Below are 19,467 nucleotides of genomic sequence, written 5' to 3'. Positions count from 1 at the left end.
AACAAAAAATTGTCTGAATAAACAACCTACTTGCACAATAATGGATGGTTACGTCTCGCAAGAAAGTACTACAAACAAAGCGCAAATGCAGTAATTTTTAATTTACATCAATTGACCTTTGGTCATCAGAATATTTGGATTGCAATGCTTGAACCCACAAGCACCTCGGTAAACGAAATCAAGACAAAATCTTGTGGGTCAAACAAGACAACACAGAGACATGGCTGGATTCCCTTATGCCTTTATGAGCTTCCAATTTACTAGAGATTCAGAAAAATATATGGCAGTTGTTTCAACTGAACTAAAGAGTCTTCAAATCTACCAAATTCAGCGTTTAGCATGGAAATGAAGATTCCACAATAATGTATATTATCAAGTCAAAGCCAATAGATCAGAACTCAGGGCTTTTTCACTTCACTAAATCAGAAAGCGGAAATCCAAAAGAGGCCAACTTCATAACTTCTGTTTCCCATCACCATTTGTTATTCTTATTGAAAGCAATCAATACCAGGTGAGGTTTTGTCCCTCATGACAGATGTAACCCAAGATCAACTGTTGGTTTTGTTCACCCACCAGTCCAAGAACTTCACCTGCGCAGCCATGGTATCCATCCTGTATAGTTGGTACCAGTGGTTTGCAATTTCTTGCCCAAAAGTCCAACCAAACACAGCTCCAGCTCCAAAGGACAAGACAGCACCTGCCACGTTAAAATGAATATCAAGTCTATATTCCCAAGGACTAATCAAGTTACCATTTATTAAAATATTTTCCCATATACCAACAACAGCCAACAAAAATAAAAGAAAATAGTCTAAATGTCTAACTAATGGCCCTCATGGCAGCAGATCATACGAATCTGCACAAGCTTGCAAGTCTAAATGTCTAACTAATAACGTAGATAGTTCAACTCCATTATTATTCATATAGACACACAACGTGCAAAAATTCTACAGGGATGATTAAGCTCCAACGTTGTGGAGTCATCCAGTAGATCTATGGTAGGAACAGAACAGATGGAAACATGGTCCGGCCATGAAAAAAATACAAAAGCTGCACAATTTGACAAGCTTCATTCTCCAGTAACTTTTAAATAACAGTGAATGAGGGGGAAATATTAATTTGTGAAGGAAATCACAGATCATAACCTGAACATATTTTGGAAGATGGAAGCTTCAATTGGAAATTAACATGAAAGCAAATTGTTAAATTGCTTTCAATGGACATGAAGCCAAAAAGTGAACCTAACTGAAAGTCAGAAATACCACCACAGATATCAACCTTAAGGAGAGCCAAGTAGAAGGATTTGTGGCTAAGGTGGGTAATGAAATATCCAAGTGAAATGGAATCTCATAAAAGTCACACAGTAACCAGAGGTTCTCTGAAATTAGTTGCAGGGAAAAACTCGATTTCGTGGGAGGTTAAATCACTCTGATCAAATTTGCTTTTTCTAATGTTTCTGTGCTCCCTTTCAGGGATCCCTGTCAACCAAACACCATATGATTGAGATGAGAACCTATCAAGTTGTTGAGTTTTAGGACCCCTATCAAGATAACAAAGAGATGCACGAAAAAAGGGATAGAAAAAGAAAAAAAAAATCAAACACTTCTTTCCAGGAGCCTAGTGATGGTAGAAAAGCCTCACTTATTATATAGGAAATTTGTTAATAAAGGGAAGGAGAACGAGGGACTAGACAATAAGAGAGGGATAGGAACTTGTCTCTGGGTAAATGGTTGTGGGCTTTTCCAAAAGGAGTTTCTATGTCTATGGGCATTCAGTTATTAGTAGCAAAGTAGCAAATATGACTCTCAGGACAATAGTTGCAAAACTGCATAGATTAACAAGCTCTTCTTAGTCAGCACCTGGAAATTTCATCAGATATAATGTTTCAGGTAAAAGGGCATGACTTTGGGATGATTTATGGTTGGGAATGTCATTTCATTAGTACCTCTTCACAAGAACGTGCTCTTATGGTGTTGATTGTAGGATGCAGCCACCTTAATAGTTGATACTAGGACTGCATTTGGTATGAGTGCAAAAATGCTCAACCAAAGCAAATTTGCACTCGAGTTTAGTTTTATAGGCATTTGGTAAGATGTTTTTGTACTGAAAACAAAAGTCAATTTGCTTTTTTTTCCTGGCATTTTTGCATTCAAAATCTCTATAAGGCTAATGGAGAAACTTGCTTCCACTTATTAATCTCCCGCCCCTTTGTTAAAAATGTTTGGGGGTGGTATTTTTCTTTGTTTGGGTGTAGGTGGAACACCCCCCCCCCCAATCTAATGCGTAAAGCCTGTTTACCTCTAATTTTTTTAGGTGGCTTAAGAGTGTTGTGGAGATGTGTAAGAGCTGCAGTGAGCTGATCATTTGGGAAGAAAAAACTCCAGAATTCTGACAAGGAAAGAAGCAAAGAGGGAGGAATTATTGAGACCATTCTGATTAGAGTAGTTCACTTGGTGAAGACTTTGGAGCTTTTTGCTGATTTCTCTTCAGTTGATATTATGAATAACTGGAAGGTAGTGGCTAGCTCAAATTGTCACAAGACCGATGTAAGACCTCTTTGGACTCCACCAGATACTGATTTTATCAAGTTAAATGTTGATGGGAGTAGCGCAGGTAACCCAGGTCCTTTTGGTATTGGTGGTGTGTTTAGGAAGGATGGAAGGGTTGTTGGGTTACTCTCAGGTCCAATTGGTGTGGAAGACTCATTAAGAGCTGAGATTCTGGCTGTCTTGGAAGGTGTGCAAAATGCAAAGGATATGAATGTAAGCAAGCTGATTATAGAAGGAGATTCAAAGCTGGTAGTGGATTGGTTGGAAAAGGGAGGAAGTGGCTTCCGGATCTTCAATGATGAGAGTAAGAAATTCAAGTGGTTGACACAAAACATGGAAGTGCAATTTAGCTGGGTAAAAAAGGACTGCCAATGCTTTTGCAGATGTACTAGCAAAATGTGGGAAGAAATCAAATGTTTTGGGCACAATTGTAATCTGTACTATACTTATAATTCTAGTGAGGAGAGGTAATTACCTCTCCTCTGTTGTGTAATTCTCCCTCTAAATTAATGAAATTCTGTTATTGACAAAAAAAATTGCATTCAAAATGGAAGCAAACTTTTGCACTCAAAGTTTTTGTATCAATAACAGAAACTTTATTAAGGAAAATTAAAGAGCATATACAGTAAAGTTAGGGGGAGAGAGAAACTCTCTTAACCCTCCCCTAAAAGAGAATTAGAGAAGCAAATTCAAGATTAGAACAAAGTCCAGAACAACCGATCCCTTCCCACCCTTTTTTAGCAAGTGTATCAGCAAAGGAGTCAACACTTCTCTTTACCCACTGCAATTTTATCCCCATGCCCTGGGTCAACCATTTAAACTTCCTTTTTTTCATCAACAACATTCCATAACCCACTCTCCTTTTGCAACCAACCCATAACCAATTTTGAATCACCTTTGACAACCAGCTTTCAAATATTCATTTCCTTAGCCTTTTTTATAGCTTCAATTGCCACCAAGACCTCAGCTCTAAGTGAATCACCTCCATTAATAGAACCGGAATATGGAGCAATAGCTTCCCCTTCCTCATCTCTGAAAACTCCTCCAATGCCTGAAGGCCCTGGATTACCAACCTTGAACATGCTCGTACCCACCACAACCAAACATAATAGAAATTTTATTAATGCAAAACCAAATCAAGCTTAACCAAAGTTTTTTTTTTTTTTTTGATGAATGTGAACCGAAGATATTTGCATTTCTCCTTCTCCCTGTCTAAAGATTCTTAATGCTAATGCCATCAATCCCTTAGTCTCTACACAAAGATGTATAATCAGGTCCTACTTTTCCAAGAATTAGATAATTTTTTAACACTCAAAAAAAAACTCGCATGTTTTTGTTGAAAGGCTGTAAATGAAGATCAATATATTTGAGATGCTTCAATGCAAGCAAAAGGATTCAAAAGCTTTCTCCTCACGTGTTTTCTGTAGTAAGTTTTCGTATATGTCAATCGTCTGCTCATCCATTGTAAATTTGCTACCAGTATTTAGGATTACTAATACTTTATGTTTATGCCTCTCTTTGGCATGAGCTAGCAACCACCTGTTGGCATCTTGAGTCTTTTGGGGATATTTTCCTTTCACCCCACACCAGGAGAGAGAATTATCTGGAGGCGCACCAGAATTGAAAACTTGAAATCAAAGTTCTAGATGTCGACTCCCATAAACCCAGAGTGCTAGGGATGACTAGCCTAGAAGATATAACTAGATTTCCAAGATAGGATAGTCATCCTGTAAGTCTAGTAATTTCCATAAACCCTAAAGTAATAGGTGTCCATTGAGTGATTACAGATTTTCTCTTATTTATCTCTATCTTCTCTCTAATTCTTCAGTAAGTCATTAATATTATAGCCACCTGCCATCAATAGCCCACTTTATCAAAGAAGTCCACAGAATATCTCTCAAGGGCAGAAAATGGTCTAAAAGTGCATTTTCCCTCAAGTTTACATCAAGATGCAAAATATTTCCATTTTGACAAGTTTTGTCTGTCTGTGCCAAACAATCTCCAAATGCTCTCAGATAATGCCACCCACAATAATCCTCAATTACCTTTTATCCTACCAAATTTTATCCCAAAAATCCATTTAAAACCCAAGTTTCCAGAATTTTATTAATTTTTCTCAACAAGGGAATTTTTTGTCCTTCGTAGAAAACTTGCTTAGAATTGCTACAAAGCAAATAACCCCATAGAATGCATCAATCTACACATCTCCGCAAGGCATCATTAAAAAACTTATTCCCTACACTTAGTGTTTTGATTTTCTATTCTTCCCCAAGTCCCATGAAGAATTCACAGTGCTAGCAAATTGACCTAGTACTTTTCTAACACCTCTTAACCTTTTTTTCTAGTCCTCAAATCCCTTCCTAACTCACTGTTGTCCTAAACCCATCCTTAGATCATACAAACCCTATATGAGTGTGTGCAGAATAGAGGACGGGAAGCTAGAGTTGAGGAGTGTAAAAGATAAAACCATGGCTTTGGCTAAGCAAATGGCTCTAAATGCCCCATTTCAAACTCGGTGGCCTCCCATAATCAAAAGAAAATATGGACTTTAACACATAAATAATAAATTGGGACTCCAGACTAAATAATAGGGAACACTATGTTGCCTTTGAAAATCCATCTAGACCATTTATCCATTCTTTCTACTATCAGGTATACCTGCTTTCAAGTCACAAGGTCAAATTTGGGAGGATACTCAATGAGGGACAGTAGAGAATATTCAAGGCTTTTTCTCCATCTCTCTATATAAGAACTAATGCATCTTTGATATGGTATTCCATTCTCCAAGAGGTATTCCTGAGATTTTGGGTTTAGACGTGGCTCTAGAGATTTGAGATTGAAGGGGTAATAAACTCCTTAAAGTCTCTTAAAGAGGTCTTTATCCAATTGAGGGCAAGATTAAAGTGTGCGGTCCATTGACCTTTGGACTGTTTTACGTTGCTCTTAGATTTTCTAAATGCTTGATTGAATCTGCTAATATCCTTCTCCTTGTCCTAGTCAAAAATTTCATTCTATGGTTTCTACCAAAGATCAAATCTTTTTTCCAGTAAGCCACATTGAATATATTCAATACCAATGAGACGCTTCAATAGAGAATGAATTTTGGAACTTCTCCCCACATGTGATGCTGGAAGAATGATGAGAATGCTAGTCACCTATTACTTTCTTGCTCCTTCAGCTGTGTTTGGTTGCAATGCAAATAAATTTGCACTGATACAAAATTATAGCAGTGCAAATTATTTAAGTGTAAATTCTGATTTATTTTTATTTCAAAATTTAGATTATTTTGTTTGACTGTAGTGCAAATGAAGTAAGACATAAAGCAGAATAAAATAAAACCCAAGATAAAATTAAACGAGAACTTGCATTTGTTTCATTGCATTCCCATGCATTTGTACTAGTGCAAATAAAATTGCACTGCAACCAAACACAGCATTCATAACATACATATGGAGTCATTGTTTTTCTCTTTTTGATATGGTGCACATTGAATGAAAGGAATTCTGGAATTTCCAACAGTCAGAAATAAGTTAATATAATCATTGATCTGAACACAGTGAGAGTGGCCCATTAATTCTCATAAGAGAGGAGTTCAATTAATCAAATGTATTTATATGGACTCAATTCTAAGAGGCTGCTATGTGGTGGCAGGCCACATTCCTCAAAGAGACCAAATCTTACAAGCATGGGTAGCCCTGGATCATGGAAAAATAAAGATGAAATTTTGTGGATGTTCCAAAAGAAATAAAGGCCATTCAGAAATAAGAGTTTATAGAGATCACATCAGACCAGATGGTCTTAACCTAAACGACCAGATGGAGAAAGGAAACTGTTAAAGAGATGAGCTTCATGCCCTGTTTACCAATTATTATTGGAAAAAAAAGGAAAAAAAGCTTCTTGCTTGTCTCAAAATCTAAAGCTGGCTTTCTCATTGGTTTGGAAGGGTCTAATCATTGAAGGGAACTACCAAGTTGTAATTGTATGGAGTCCCCAAGTTCTGAAGTCCTAGGTCCCTAGAAGGCATGCTTATAGAAGCTAAAACTTTTGTTAATAGGTTCAATAGTTCATTCATGTGCCCCCCTAGATTAATGAATGGACAACTAGCTGATTCACTTGTAAGGCAGGGTGTAGGAAGAATAATCTAAGATTGAAGGCCTCCAGGCTCAGGGATCTGTGATACCATATACCCGTACAAGGGTGCTATATCATGTGAGATACTTCAATTTTTAGTGTATTCATATCTGCTAGACTGCTACCATATCCATCTGTATCTTGGTAGCATAGCCCAGGTATACAAATCTTAAATTGCTTGTATTATGTTTTCAAAATTGATTGCAGCAGGTTTAAGAGATTTCAGACCCATTAGTTTGATTTGTAGGGTATACAGTAGTAACCAGTAAGGAGAAGAAGAAAGAGAAGAGAAGAAGAAGATGAAAGAACTGTCGAACTTGATAGCTAAACCCTATCAGTCGACCTCTTAATAGTGATTAGGCTTCTAATTAAATGTACAATGACTAAAATGCCCCTACTTAAGTATGGGACAGAGAACCTCTAATAAGACTGCCACATAAGCTCATAACTTAACCAAGGTGAGATGACTAATCTACCCTTATTCGGCTAACTCTAACACTCCCCCTCAAGCTGGAGAATATATATCATATAATCCCAGCTTGTTACATATATAGTTCACTCTCCCTGAGCTTAAGGCTTTTGTAAACAAATCTGCCCAGTGATCACCTGAGCTTACATGTTCTGTGCTTATCTCTCTAGTAAGAACCTTCTCCCTCACAAAGTGGCAATCAATCTCTATGTGCTTTGTTCTCTCATGAAAAACAGGGTTGGATGAGATATGGAGCGCAACTTCATTGTCACAGTACAACTTCATAGGTTTATCCATGTGGAACTCGATTTCTTGTAGGAGATTCCTCAACCACACTAATTCACATGTAGTGTGTGCCATGGCTCTGTACTCGGCTTCAGCACTGCTTCTAGCCACAACCGTCTGCTTTTTACTCTTCCACGTCACAAGATTTCCTCCAAGAAATGTGCAGTAACTTGTAGTAGATCTTCTATCAGACATAGAGCCCGCCCAACCTGCATCTGTGTACCCAACTACTTCAAGTTTTCCTCCTAGTTTATACAATAGCCCACGACCTGGAGCTCCCTTCAAATATCTTACAATTCTAAGAACTGCATCCCAGTGAGATATACGAGAGTTCTGCATAAATTGGCTCACCACACTGACTGCAAAGGAGATGTCTGGTCTCGCGATAGTCAAATAGTTCAACTTCCCCACTAGTCGTCTATACCTTCCAGGATCATCAAATATTCCCCCTGTATCACCGCTCAACTTAATATTTGGTTCCATAGGAGTCTCAGCCGGTTTTGCACCTAACAGTCCTGTTTCGTCCAATAGATCGAGAACATATTTTCTTTGGCACAGGTTTACACCTTGTCTTGATCTAGCAACTTCTATACCCAAGAAATACTTCAATGTCCCAAGGTCTTTTGTTTGAAAATGATTTTGCAGAAAGACCTTGAGTTTGTCGATCCCCAATTTGTCACTGCCAGTTATGACAATATCATCCACATAAACCACTAATAAAATCTTTCCAGCTTCTGAGTCATAGCTGAACACTGAGTGATCAACCTGGCATTGTTATATTCCAAAATTCTTCACCACTTCACTAAACTTCCCGAACCAAGCACGAGGCGATTGTTTCAACCCATAAATTGCCTTTTTCAGTCTACACACCTTACCAGCCTCCCCCTGAGCAACAAACCCAGGTGGTTGCTCCATATATACCTCCTCTATAAGGTCACCATGAAGGAAGGCATTTTTTATGTCAAGTTGAAATAAGGGCCAATCATACATAACTGCCAGGGAAATTAACACACAGACAGAGCTAATCTTAGCCACTGGAGAGAAGGTCTCCATATAGTCCACTCTATACAACTGTGAATACCCTTTAGCAACAAGTCTGGCTTTCAAACGCTCCACACTACCATCTGGCAAGTACTTAACAGTATACACCCATTTACAACCCACAACATGCTTACCAAGGGGAAGAGTAGTGAGCTCCCACGTGTAAGTATGTTGAAGAGCAGAGAGTTCCTCCTCCATTGCCTGCCTTCACCCAAGTGAACTAAGAGCCTCTTGGACATTGTTAGGTATGGAAATAGATGACAATAGTGAAACAAACTGGCGATGTGAGGCGGAAAGGCGAGATACTAAAACAAAATTGGAAATGGGATGGAGAGTAGAATTACGTTTACCTTTCCGTAAGGCAATGGGTAGGTCAAGTCCTGAAGGTTCAGCAACAGGACCAACAACAGGATCCGCGGACAAGGTAGAAGCTGGAGGAGGGGCCGGTGTCGTTTGACGTGTATACACTTGCCGAATTGGTGGTCGTTCAGTAGGGATCTACACTGGATGAGACGACGAGTCAACTCCAACAGGAACACCCGGAACAGGATCACTGACCGGAAGAGGAAGAGGAAGTAAAGGTGGAGACGAAGATGCCTCAGTTCCTGAGAAGAAGGGAACAACTCAAAAAAAGTGACATCGGGACAGACATAGCACTTCCGAGTAATGGGATTGTAACACTTGTACCCTTTTTTGAGTCCGAGAGTAGCCAAGAAAGACACACTTAATGGAGCGTGCATCCAACTTGTCTATTCCAGGACTCAAATTGTGAACAAAGCACACACAGACAAAGATACGAGGTGTTAATGGAAAGGGAAACAAGGTGAGAAACAAGATAGAGAAGGGAGACCGACCATGAAGAATAAAGGAGGGCATCCGATTAATGAGGAAACACGTAGTAAGTACAGCATCACTCCAAAACCGTTTAGGAACACTCGTATGATGAAGAATAGAACGAGCTGTTTCAAGGAGATGACGGTTCTTCCGTTCAGCCACCCCGTTTTGTTGAGTAGTGGATGCACAAGAAGTTTGATGAATGATGCCATGCTGTTCTAAATACTGTTGAAAGGAAGTTAGAAAATATTCACAACCATTATCTGAACGAAGAACTTTGATTGGAACACCAAATTGTGTACGTATTTCAGCATGGAAAATAATTCACTCATTTCTTTCATTAAATAAATCCATGTCATCCTTGAACAATCATCAATAAAAGTGACAAAATACTTGTAACCGTTATAAGACTCTATTTTAATCGGGCCCCAAACATCTGAATGAACCAAAGCAAAAGGACTCAACATACGACTTTCAACTCTAGGACTGAAGGAAACACGACAATGTTTCCCAAACTGACACGACTCACACTGTAACACTGACAAATGACTCAAAGACGGAACTAGTATCTTGAGTGCCTTGAGAGAAGGATGTCCCAGTCGACAATGCCACTGTAGAGGAGTGAGTGAAGTCTGAAGTGCAACTGACGATCCACCACCGTCAAGGTAATACAATCCACCAGCCTCATGCCCCCCACCAATCTTCTTCCCCGTCCTGAGATCCTGAAAAACACAAGAGGAAGGGAAAAAAGTAACTAAGCAGTTAAGAGTTTTGGTTAATTTACTAACAGACATAAGATTGAATGGAAACTTAGGAACATATAGAACAGATGATAAAGAAAGAGAAGCCATGTCAACATTGCCAACACCACAGATGGGAGAGGAGGAACCATTGGCAAGGGTAACAGTTTGAGATGTGGAAGTTTTAGAGAGAGAAGAGAACACACATGGAGTCCCGGTCATGTGATCAGAGGCTCCAGAGTCAATAATCCAATGAGAGGTTTTAGATGACAGGCAAGCTATACCTGAGTGGGCAAGAGTAGCAGTAGTGTGCTGTGAAGTGGACTGAAGGAACCGCTCATACTCATCACGCGGTGCACTCACCATCTCCCTTCCAGAAACAGATGTAGATGTGGAAGGAGTTAGGTCTGCCTGTTGATTATCACTGACATCAACCCCACCAGCAATAGCATGATTGGCCCATTTAGAGGGAGGGCGGCCATGAAGATCATAACAGAAATTTACGGAATGTCCTTCCCTGCCACAATGGGTACATTTCCTTGTAGAGCTGCCTTTTTCTTTGCCACAGCCTCCCCCTGAGTCACGACCACCACCACGGCCAAATATGGAACCACCACGACCTCCTCGGGAGGCATGTCCTCCCCCTTTCGTACCACGTCCACTTCCTCTGGCTGTTACAAAAGCTGATCTATCAGACTGTGTGGAATTCTCTATCTGTCCCAAAGAAATCCTGCGGAGCCGAGCAAACACTTCCTCAAGTGTAGGAAGGGTAGAGCCCCCCAATATTTGGGCTCTAACTGGTTCATACTCTGATTTCAACCCCACTAAAAACCTTGTGACATCTAGTTGTTCCCTCTGTTGTTGCTGAACCTTAACATCTGGAGTGAGAAGATGATAGACATTGAGTTCATTTCTGAGGTTCTTCATACTGGCATAGTACTCTTCTAGGGTTTTATTTCCTTGTTGCAGACCAAAGTACTCCTGATAGAGCTGATATACCCTTGTAGTATTATCTTGCCCAGAATACAGCTTCTTGGCATGTTCCCATATGTCCTTAGCTGTATCTAAGAACATGAGGTTGGCACTTATTTTGGGTTCTATACTGTTCCATAGCCATGTCATGATTTGAGCATCCTCCTGTTCCCAATCATCAAACCCTGGAGAGTCAGCCGGTGGTTTATCTTCTTTCACATGCTTCACTTTTCTCTTTGCCCTGAGAAAAACTTCCACCGACTTGGTCCATGGAACATAGTTCTCACCATTCAGTTTAATTGAGGTCATCTGTACACCTAGATAGTCAGAGGAAACCACCACACTAGGTTTCTGATCACTACACCCATCTCCCATTGCTGCCATGATACTCTTTCAATGCTACCTCTAATCTGAATTCCCAATCACCAACTAAGTGCTGCTGTCAAGAGTTTGATGTTCCAGAACCTACAGCAGTCCCTAAACACAATGATAGATACACACGCCTTTGTTCTTATCCACACCACTACTGATTTCACAAAAAAAAAAAAACACAGACTACACCGACATTAACTCAGCACTTACTAACCACATGCAAGCTCATTTACAACTACTCAACTAGCTGTCACACCACTACTGCTGTCAAGAGTTTGTGCATAGCACCACCACAACTACTCAACAAAAAACTCAACTAGCTGTCACACCACTACTGCTATCAAGAGTTCGTGTATTACAAGCACCACCACACAGCCATAGCTGTCACACACAATACAGACCTGCTTTAACGCTTTTAAGAGGGCACCACAAGACCAACAAAAAAACTCAACTAGTACCATTGCATTACACCTTGCACCATTCGGCCACCTACAATAGCAGCCCTTACACCATTTGGTCACTGTAAACACAACCTGTTCTTGGAATTTTTTTTCAAGAACCAGGGAAACAACCAACTTAGTTTTCTAGGTTCTGATCAGTCCTTTCAAGTTCTTGAAGATTTTCAACCCAGAAATACCAACAGCACACAGAGGAGAGATAACCAACCTTCGTTTGAGAGCTTCAGCCAACCATTCACTGCTGAAGTTGTTTTCTTAGGAAAGAAGGTTCTGTGCACCAGAAAAAAAAAAAAAAAAAAAAAAACTGTGATGTTTCAGGCCTGGGACGAATCACTTTTCTCCATTGACAGCCCAAAGAAGAAAAGGAGAGAACTGAAGCACGAACTGAAGTTGTCACGAACTGAAACAGGTCACGAACTGAAGTTGTCACGCTCTGATACCATGTTTTTACTGTAGCTACTGTAGCTACAGTAGTCCGAACCAGTAAGGAGAAGAAGAAAGAGAAGAGGAGAAGAAGAAGATGAAAGAAATATCAAACTTGATAGCTAAACCCTATCAATCGACCTCTTAATAGTGATTAGGCTTCTAATTAAATGTACAAGGACTAAACTGCCCCTACTTAAGTATGGGACAGAGAACCTCTAATAAGACTGCCACATAAGCTCAACTTAACCAAGGTGAGATGACTAATCTACCCTTATTCGGCTAACTCTAACAAGAAGGATGATGGGCCAAATAATATCTGAATCTCAGAGTGCTTTGGTAGATAGGAGGCATATTCTTGATGGGGTATTGGTGGCTAATGAGTTGATTGACTCGAGAAGTGGGGAAGCACTAAAGCAGGGGTGTCATTAAGAGTTGACATGAAAAGGCCTATGATCGTGCAAAATGGAGTTTTATGGACTACATGCTGAAGAGGTTCAACTTTGGAAAGAAGTGGAGAAATTGGGTCAAGGTGTGTGTCACAACAGCAAGCTTCTCAGTTTTGATAAATGGCAGACTAGAGAAAGGTTCCATAGTTATAGGGGTAATCAGGCATGGGGACCCATTTTCCCCATTGTTGTTTATTTGCCTAATAGCATGGTTTCAAATGTCGCCAAATGTCACTGATGTCGCCTGACATATGTCGATGTCGAGGCTCACCGACATGAAAATGGATGGTAATATAAAAATTACATTATGTCGGCCGACATTTCCTATATTTCAGAAATGTCGACCAAATCGGTACAAATAACCAAAAAAATACAGTTTTTCCTATTATGTCAACAAGATGTCGACAGGATGTCAACTAATGTACATTAAAAATATAATATATTAGTATATTATATTAATATAATACATTATATTAATATAATACAGTATATTAATATAGATTATTCCATTAATAATTTCTATTTAATATTTCAAATAAAAAATTTATAAAAAATAATTAACAAAATATAAAAACAAAAGAATAAATTAATTACTTTATAATATAAAACATAAAATATTTTTCAAATAATAAAATATTAACTAGTTAGTATTTTTTAAAATCAGAATCAGAAAATGTTTATTAAATTTTATAATAAATCATATTCTACATTGAATATAAAAAATCAGAATAAATTTAATGAATTCTATACTAAATCATAATTTATTATAAATTTAGTATTAAAAATCATAATAAATTCATTAAGTTTTATAAGAAATCAGAATTTATCATAATCTTAATACTACAAAAAGGAGAATCAGTTTATTAAATTTATAATAAAACATAATGTATTATAACTTTAATATTTAAAAAATCAGAATAAATGTATTTCTGTTTACTAGTGTGAAATAAATATATTAGAATTTATAATAAATCAGAATTAAAAATAAGAAAAGAAAATATCAGATAACCTTGTAAAAACATCAAAATGCATAATAAATCAGTAAGTCGTCATTTACTAATTTGTTATTGATCTTAGTTTCTTAGCTTTATATAATGGTTGGGAATAAGATAATAGTCTAGAAATATGTATTAATGCTTATTTTATCATTTTACAAAATATCTTTGCATATTTCCACATATTTCATAATATTTCCACAATGTCTCTAATTTTTACAATATTTCCCCTCGACATTTCCATTTCCTCACTTAACATTTTATAGTATCATGTATTTTCCTCATTTAAACCATTGAAACAGATACCTTAAATTAGAAGTCTTCTAGGAATGCCCAACCAAATACATTCTATTTTGAGAGTGTAAAACTCCTAAGTGAATCCATAAAATCATATGGAAAGCTAAGCTCCGATTTTACCATGAGGACTCCTTGAATATTTCCAAGCAAAACCTGCTGTTGAAACTGCTCCGATAATGCTTCCTGTAGCAGCAAATTTCACTGCTTCCCTAGCTGTCTTCAGCTGAAAAAAAGAAGAGAAAAGCAAATAACTTTCACTGTTAAAATATATTTCAAATAAATAAGATGTAAACAAATCTGCAGAATCAAGTATAATTACATCTGATGGCAACTAAATATCAGGAATGTTAATCAATCCAATCATTGCAATTGCTCAACACAACCTTTTTAGCTTCTAACTAATAGAGCAATAAAATGCATATTTAAGAAGAGAAAAAGAACACAAACAGATGAGAGAGAGAGAGAGAGAGAGAAAGAATATTGACTAATTAATATGTTGTTCAGTCACTCCAAGTTAGGAATTGCCAAGAAAGCATTCAATCATCTTTACTAGTGAAATGTTGATTGAAATCAAAACCAGAGATCCTCAACAAGAGAGCAAGATACAACCAAAATCATTCATCTCATCAGTTGAGCTTTTATTTATATACTAATTTATTTGCCAAAATAACATTTTTTTTATCTTCACTAGCAAAATGTCATCTGAAATCAAAACTAGGGATCCTCAAGAAGAGAGTAAGCTACAACCAATATCATTTCATCTCATCAGTATCAACCCCAAAACCTTTTGAGTTTTTTTTTTCTTTTTTCTTTTATGGATAGCAGAACAAATTTGATTAGAATGAAGGAGAAAGTATTAGTCATCCCAATGAACAAATCAGTCATCCCAGCGATTAAGATAACCAATACCCAAAAGAAAACACTAAAAGGAGTACCGCCCCTTCCCAAAATTACAATACAACAAACTAAAGCCCTGCCCTCCCCCTCCCCTCCCCCCCAAAAAACAGATTTTCTCTTTCCAATTCCTTGTTTTGCTAACCCATCTGCCAATCCATTTGCAGATCTATACACACCCAGTGGACTGCTGCTACTCTGTCCCTTTAGAGCTCTTTGATTTCTCTTAAGATGTATCTAAACTGCCAAGGACACTTCCCTTCATTTCTGATCCAATCCACAGCCACTTTTGAGTCCCCTTCAACAATGATATTAGTATAGTTACTTATTTTTGTCAACTTTAACCCATGCAGAACTGCAAGCAGCTCTAATCTAACTACATTTCCATGGCCAGCAGGACCTGAATATAAGCTGAGAATACTGTCCTCTCATTTCCAAAGACTCACCCAATGCCAAAAGGTCCAGGATTGCCTCTTCTGCAATCATCAATATTAGATGTGGAGGCAGATCCCACAATGGTTGAACAGTCACTCTAGTAATGGAAGAGTTTTCTATTAGCCCCCAATCTAATGATATCATCAGTAGTGAAAGGACTGAAAAATCTTACTGATTTCTCCCATTGTGCCACTCTCACCATAATAAGATCAATAAGGACTCTTCTATCTTGAGTCTTTTCCTTGAAGAGTCTTCCATTTCTTTCCTCCCAATGAGTCCACAACAAGGCAGCTCTTCAGCAATGCCATAGCAATATAGATTGCAAATCCTGTGGAGGAGTCCAACTGCACCCAAATAGATAAAAAATCCACTCCCAAATACTAGTCACAGAGAACAAGATATTAGAGTAGATGGGAAAAAATTTCCCCACTTGCATTTTGCAGATAAGGCAGACATGGGGGGATAAGCATCAATTTGGTCTCTTCTTTTTAAGGGTCTCACAAGCATTAATTTTAGCATGAAAGACCTCCCAGAAAGTGAGAAAACGCCCTCACTTTGGGTGGGACCAGCCCACTCCAAATTTCGTTAACTAGAAACCCAGGGGAAGGGTCAGAGAGTAGACAGAATCAAAGTAGAAAGATCCAGAGGAGCACGGTAACCACACTCTAGAGTCAGGCCTTAGAGGATCCAGCAAGACTTCCTCAACCAGTTCTAGAAGTTGAACACTCATGGGGATTTCCACTTCCCTCAAGTCCCATCTAAACCCATAACCCTTGAGATTTTATTTACTTATTTAACTTGTTATTTGGATAATAAAAGTAAAATTTAGTTAAAATAACAACAAAATAGAACACAGTGCACAAGAAATGATACAATCTTAACATCAGAAATGTCTATTATAAACTAAATACTAGAACCATAGTCAACTCAATCCATAACTCCGAAGTCTAGGGGCACAAATCACCAAATCAAAAGCAGAGAGGGCACAGTATCCACATCCCTCTACTATAATGAGACTACCTATCAAATATACTTCTCTTTCTACAACTACATTAATGGCTATATATACTTAGCCTCCAATCCCAACCCCGCCAATCAGCAACCATAATTGTTTGATGCTGAGTATCAGATGATAGCTCATATAGTGTGTGTGAGTTGACATGATTGAAGAGTCTTCTAAGAGAAAAACTAAAAGTAATCTTGTGATAATCAAGAAGCTACTTATATTGTAGAATTTCGTATTCCATGAAAGAACAAAGAATATTGAGTTGATTAACCAGAGTATCACAAACATTTTGTACCACAAAACTTAACTTCTATTTGGGTTTGAGTGAAGAACCCTACTTAACCTTCCAACCATGCTAATAGAAAGGAAGTGAAGCCACCAACATTTTTTTTTCTTGAGAAGTAAAGCATCAATTCATTAAAGAGAAAAGTACAAGTAGAAGCTGTACAAAGTGAAGCCACCAACATCAAGAAAATATTAGTAATTACTAATTCCATATGTAATAAGTGGAAGAGGGAAACATCACCCAAAAAATGGTTAAATGTTAAAAATGCAACGTAAAACATAACAAGTTTCAAAGGGATGAAAAATATAGGTTACATACATATACGAAGGCATAGATATTTCATACATTAATACACTCTTCGCTACACAATTACAGAAAAGGCCAACGACTAAACCAAGGGAAAAGATAGAATGGGCCATATTGAGAGTTCTGATGGGCTCCCCACAAGGGCGCCCCACAAGCACATCCTCTCCGCACATTGGAAACATCTCCTCATGACAAGTACAGGAGATGTTCCCAATACACGGAGGGGATGTGCTGTCGGGTGCGCCCTGTGGGGAACCCCTCTGAATTTCCATATTGAACATTTACTGCATTGAATAGGAAAATAATTTCTTTACATAAAGTCATAAAGCATAAAATTTTGAAATACATTTTGAAACTTATTCAAGCCCAAGAACCAAGAACTCAAATACCGAACCCAGGTACAAAGCTAATTATGAAGTTATTTTGTTCTTTTAGATTACCTATAAAAGAATCCCAAAATTATATCGCCAGTAGTTCAGTTCAGTCAACATATAGCGACCATCTATGTCGTGGAAGTTAATCCAAGAAAGTCCAAATCAAGTTCTTTTAGATTACCATTAGCCTTGTTAACTGTAAGCTCTGTTGATTAGATGCGCAAGATAAAACATACATCTCAAACATCGAATTCCATACGTCAATAAAAGCACGTCAAGAGAACAAGACAATAACCATTTAGATGCCCAGACCAGATCAAGCCTGTAACTCTAAAAGAGTAAACAAATAAACAAACAAAATCATTTCCAGCACAAGAAGGAAAAAAAAAATCCCATGTAGATATTCTCTGATTAAAAGCAAAATAAACCAATCGAAGCAGAAAGTGACAAAACCAAGAATTTTCAACGAAAGCTGCAGAAGACAAAGAATAAAACCCAAATCAAGAGAATCGATGAAGAAATTTACAACAGGGCCGTGGACTGGATCCAAAGCGATGAATGCCTCAACGTCCGAGTCAGACCATGAGGGTATGGGCTTATCGCGCTTGACGAACTGGCTGTAGTTATCGAGGAAAGCAAATCTCTCACCCCAATACTCTTTCCAACCTTCCCAATGCCTCCGAAAGAACGAATGCGATGATGAACCTGCAGATGGAGTCATGCTTTCCGCCATCGAATCGAACGCTTTTCTCTCCTTCCTTCGCTCTCTCTTTTATTTTTCAGATGCTGATGAAAATGGAACAACAGCTCGAGCTAACCCTTGTCACTGATGTTGATCTTTTGTACGAGAGGGGGATGTGCTGTACACAAGCCTGCATAACAGTCTAAGACCCGTGTGGGGCCAATATGGTAAGGTAAAAGACTTAAACCTCCTTTGAATTTTCGCATAAATACTAAAACCTCCCTTCTATCTAAAAAATGACTAAAACCTACGGTTTGTAAGTTGCATGGTTTTCAAAATCGGACCGGACTGGAAAAATCGAGAACCAGTCAGGTGACCGGTTTCAGTTTTCCCCAAAACTAGATTTTCTTCAAAAATCATTAATTTTGGTCAGCAAACAGTTGATTCAGGCAATTAATTGTTCGAATGATTTTGATTGTTTTTTATTTTTTGTTAGAACGGGCCGATCATTCAGTTCGAATGGTCAGACCATTCAACCTGATAATCAGACCACTGATTGGTTCAGTCTCCAGGTCAATTTTAAAAACCATGGTAAGTTGTGTTATGATTTGGTTACATGTGATGTAAATATTTTTCAAAAAATCATTTTTGCCCTTTCATAGTGAAGCAAGAAAAAGATATCAAAACAAATCTGATGTATTTATTTTTTTCATATTTCTATAATTCTATGGGTGTTGAAACCATTACAAGATTAGGCATGTGCTTGGAACCATGGGCATTTATTGAATAAACACCACCACATATAGGGATGGCAGTTTTTCCCATCCCTGACGGGGCAGAGATAGGGATTAATAGGAATCCCTTATTAATGTCGGGGGTGAGGATGGGAATTGAGGTCCTTGCCTCACCCCGACCCCGATTATATACATACATACATACATATATATACAGATATATGTGTGTGTTATTTATATTAAACATATTATATATATATATATATATATATATATATATATCAAAACATATTTAAAATATTATTTATAATTTTATTTTTTTATTTATTTTAAGTAAATTTATTTTTCAAAAAAGTACTATTATCTAAAAAAAATTCAGGGATTCGGATCCTCGCAAGGAAGCCATACTCGTTGGGGATTCAGGTCCCCATAGGGAACCCATCCCCATCGGGTCAAAGATCGAGGACAAATTTTATCCCTAATGGGGATCGGGGATGGGGATGGGGGTTAATTTCAGAATCGGGAGTGGGGACAGGGAATATGATCCCACCCCATTGCCATTCCTAGCCACATAGGCACCACTTCAGCATTTCCCCATTATGCGCAATCCATTGATTTATGTGTGCGCCTACCGTTGGGGGAAGGTTCATTTTAGCGCTTCTCCCAACAGGTAGGCATTTATTCACTATTTTGCTGAAGTGACGCCTAGTGGCGCTTAAGTGCCAATAAATGGAT

General features: G+C 38.1%; 1 protein-coding gene across 1 annotated transcript; it reads right to left on the bottom strand.

The window, feature by feature from the left end:
* Nucleotides 1-267: 267 nt before the first annotated feature.
* SDH6 (succinate dehydrogenase subunit) lies at nt 268-18,235 on the bottom strand. The gene is made up of 3 exons (XM_088964954.1): nt 17,843-18,235; nt 14,136-14,238; nt 268-697 (listed from the first exon to the last, which is right to left on the bottom strand). The coding sequence occupies exons 1-3, from the start codon at nt 18,047-18,049 to the stop codon at nt 549-551; spliced, it is 459 nt and encodes a 152-aa protein (XP_088821080.1). The 5' UTR covers nt 18,050-18,235; the 3' UTR covers nt 268-548.
* Between the last annotated feature and the right edge of the window lie 1,232 nt (nt 18,236-19,467).

This window comes from Nelumbo lutea, chromosome 1 (assembly GCF_056320005.1).
Source record: "Nelumbo lutea isolate HS-2025 chromosome 1, American lotus-T2T, whole genome shotgun sequence".
In the NCBI taxonomy this organism is placed as follows: domain Eukaryota; kingdom Viridiplantae; phylum Streptophyta; class Magnoliopsida; order Proteales; family Nelumbonaceae; genus Nelumbo; species Nelumbo lutea.
This window is presented reverse-complemented; position numbering and strand designations above follow the sequence as displayed.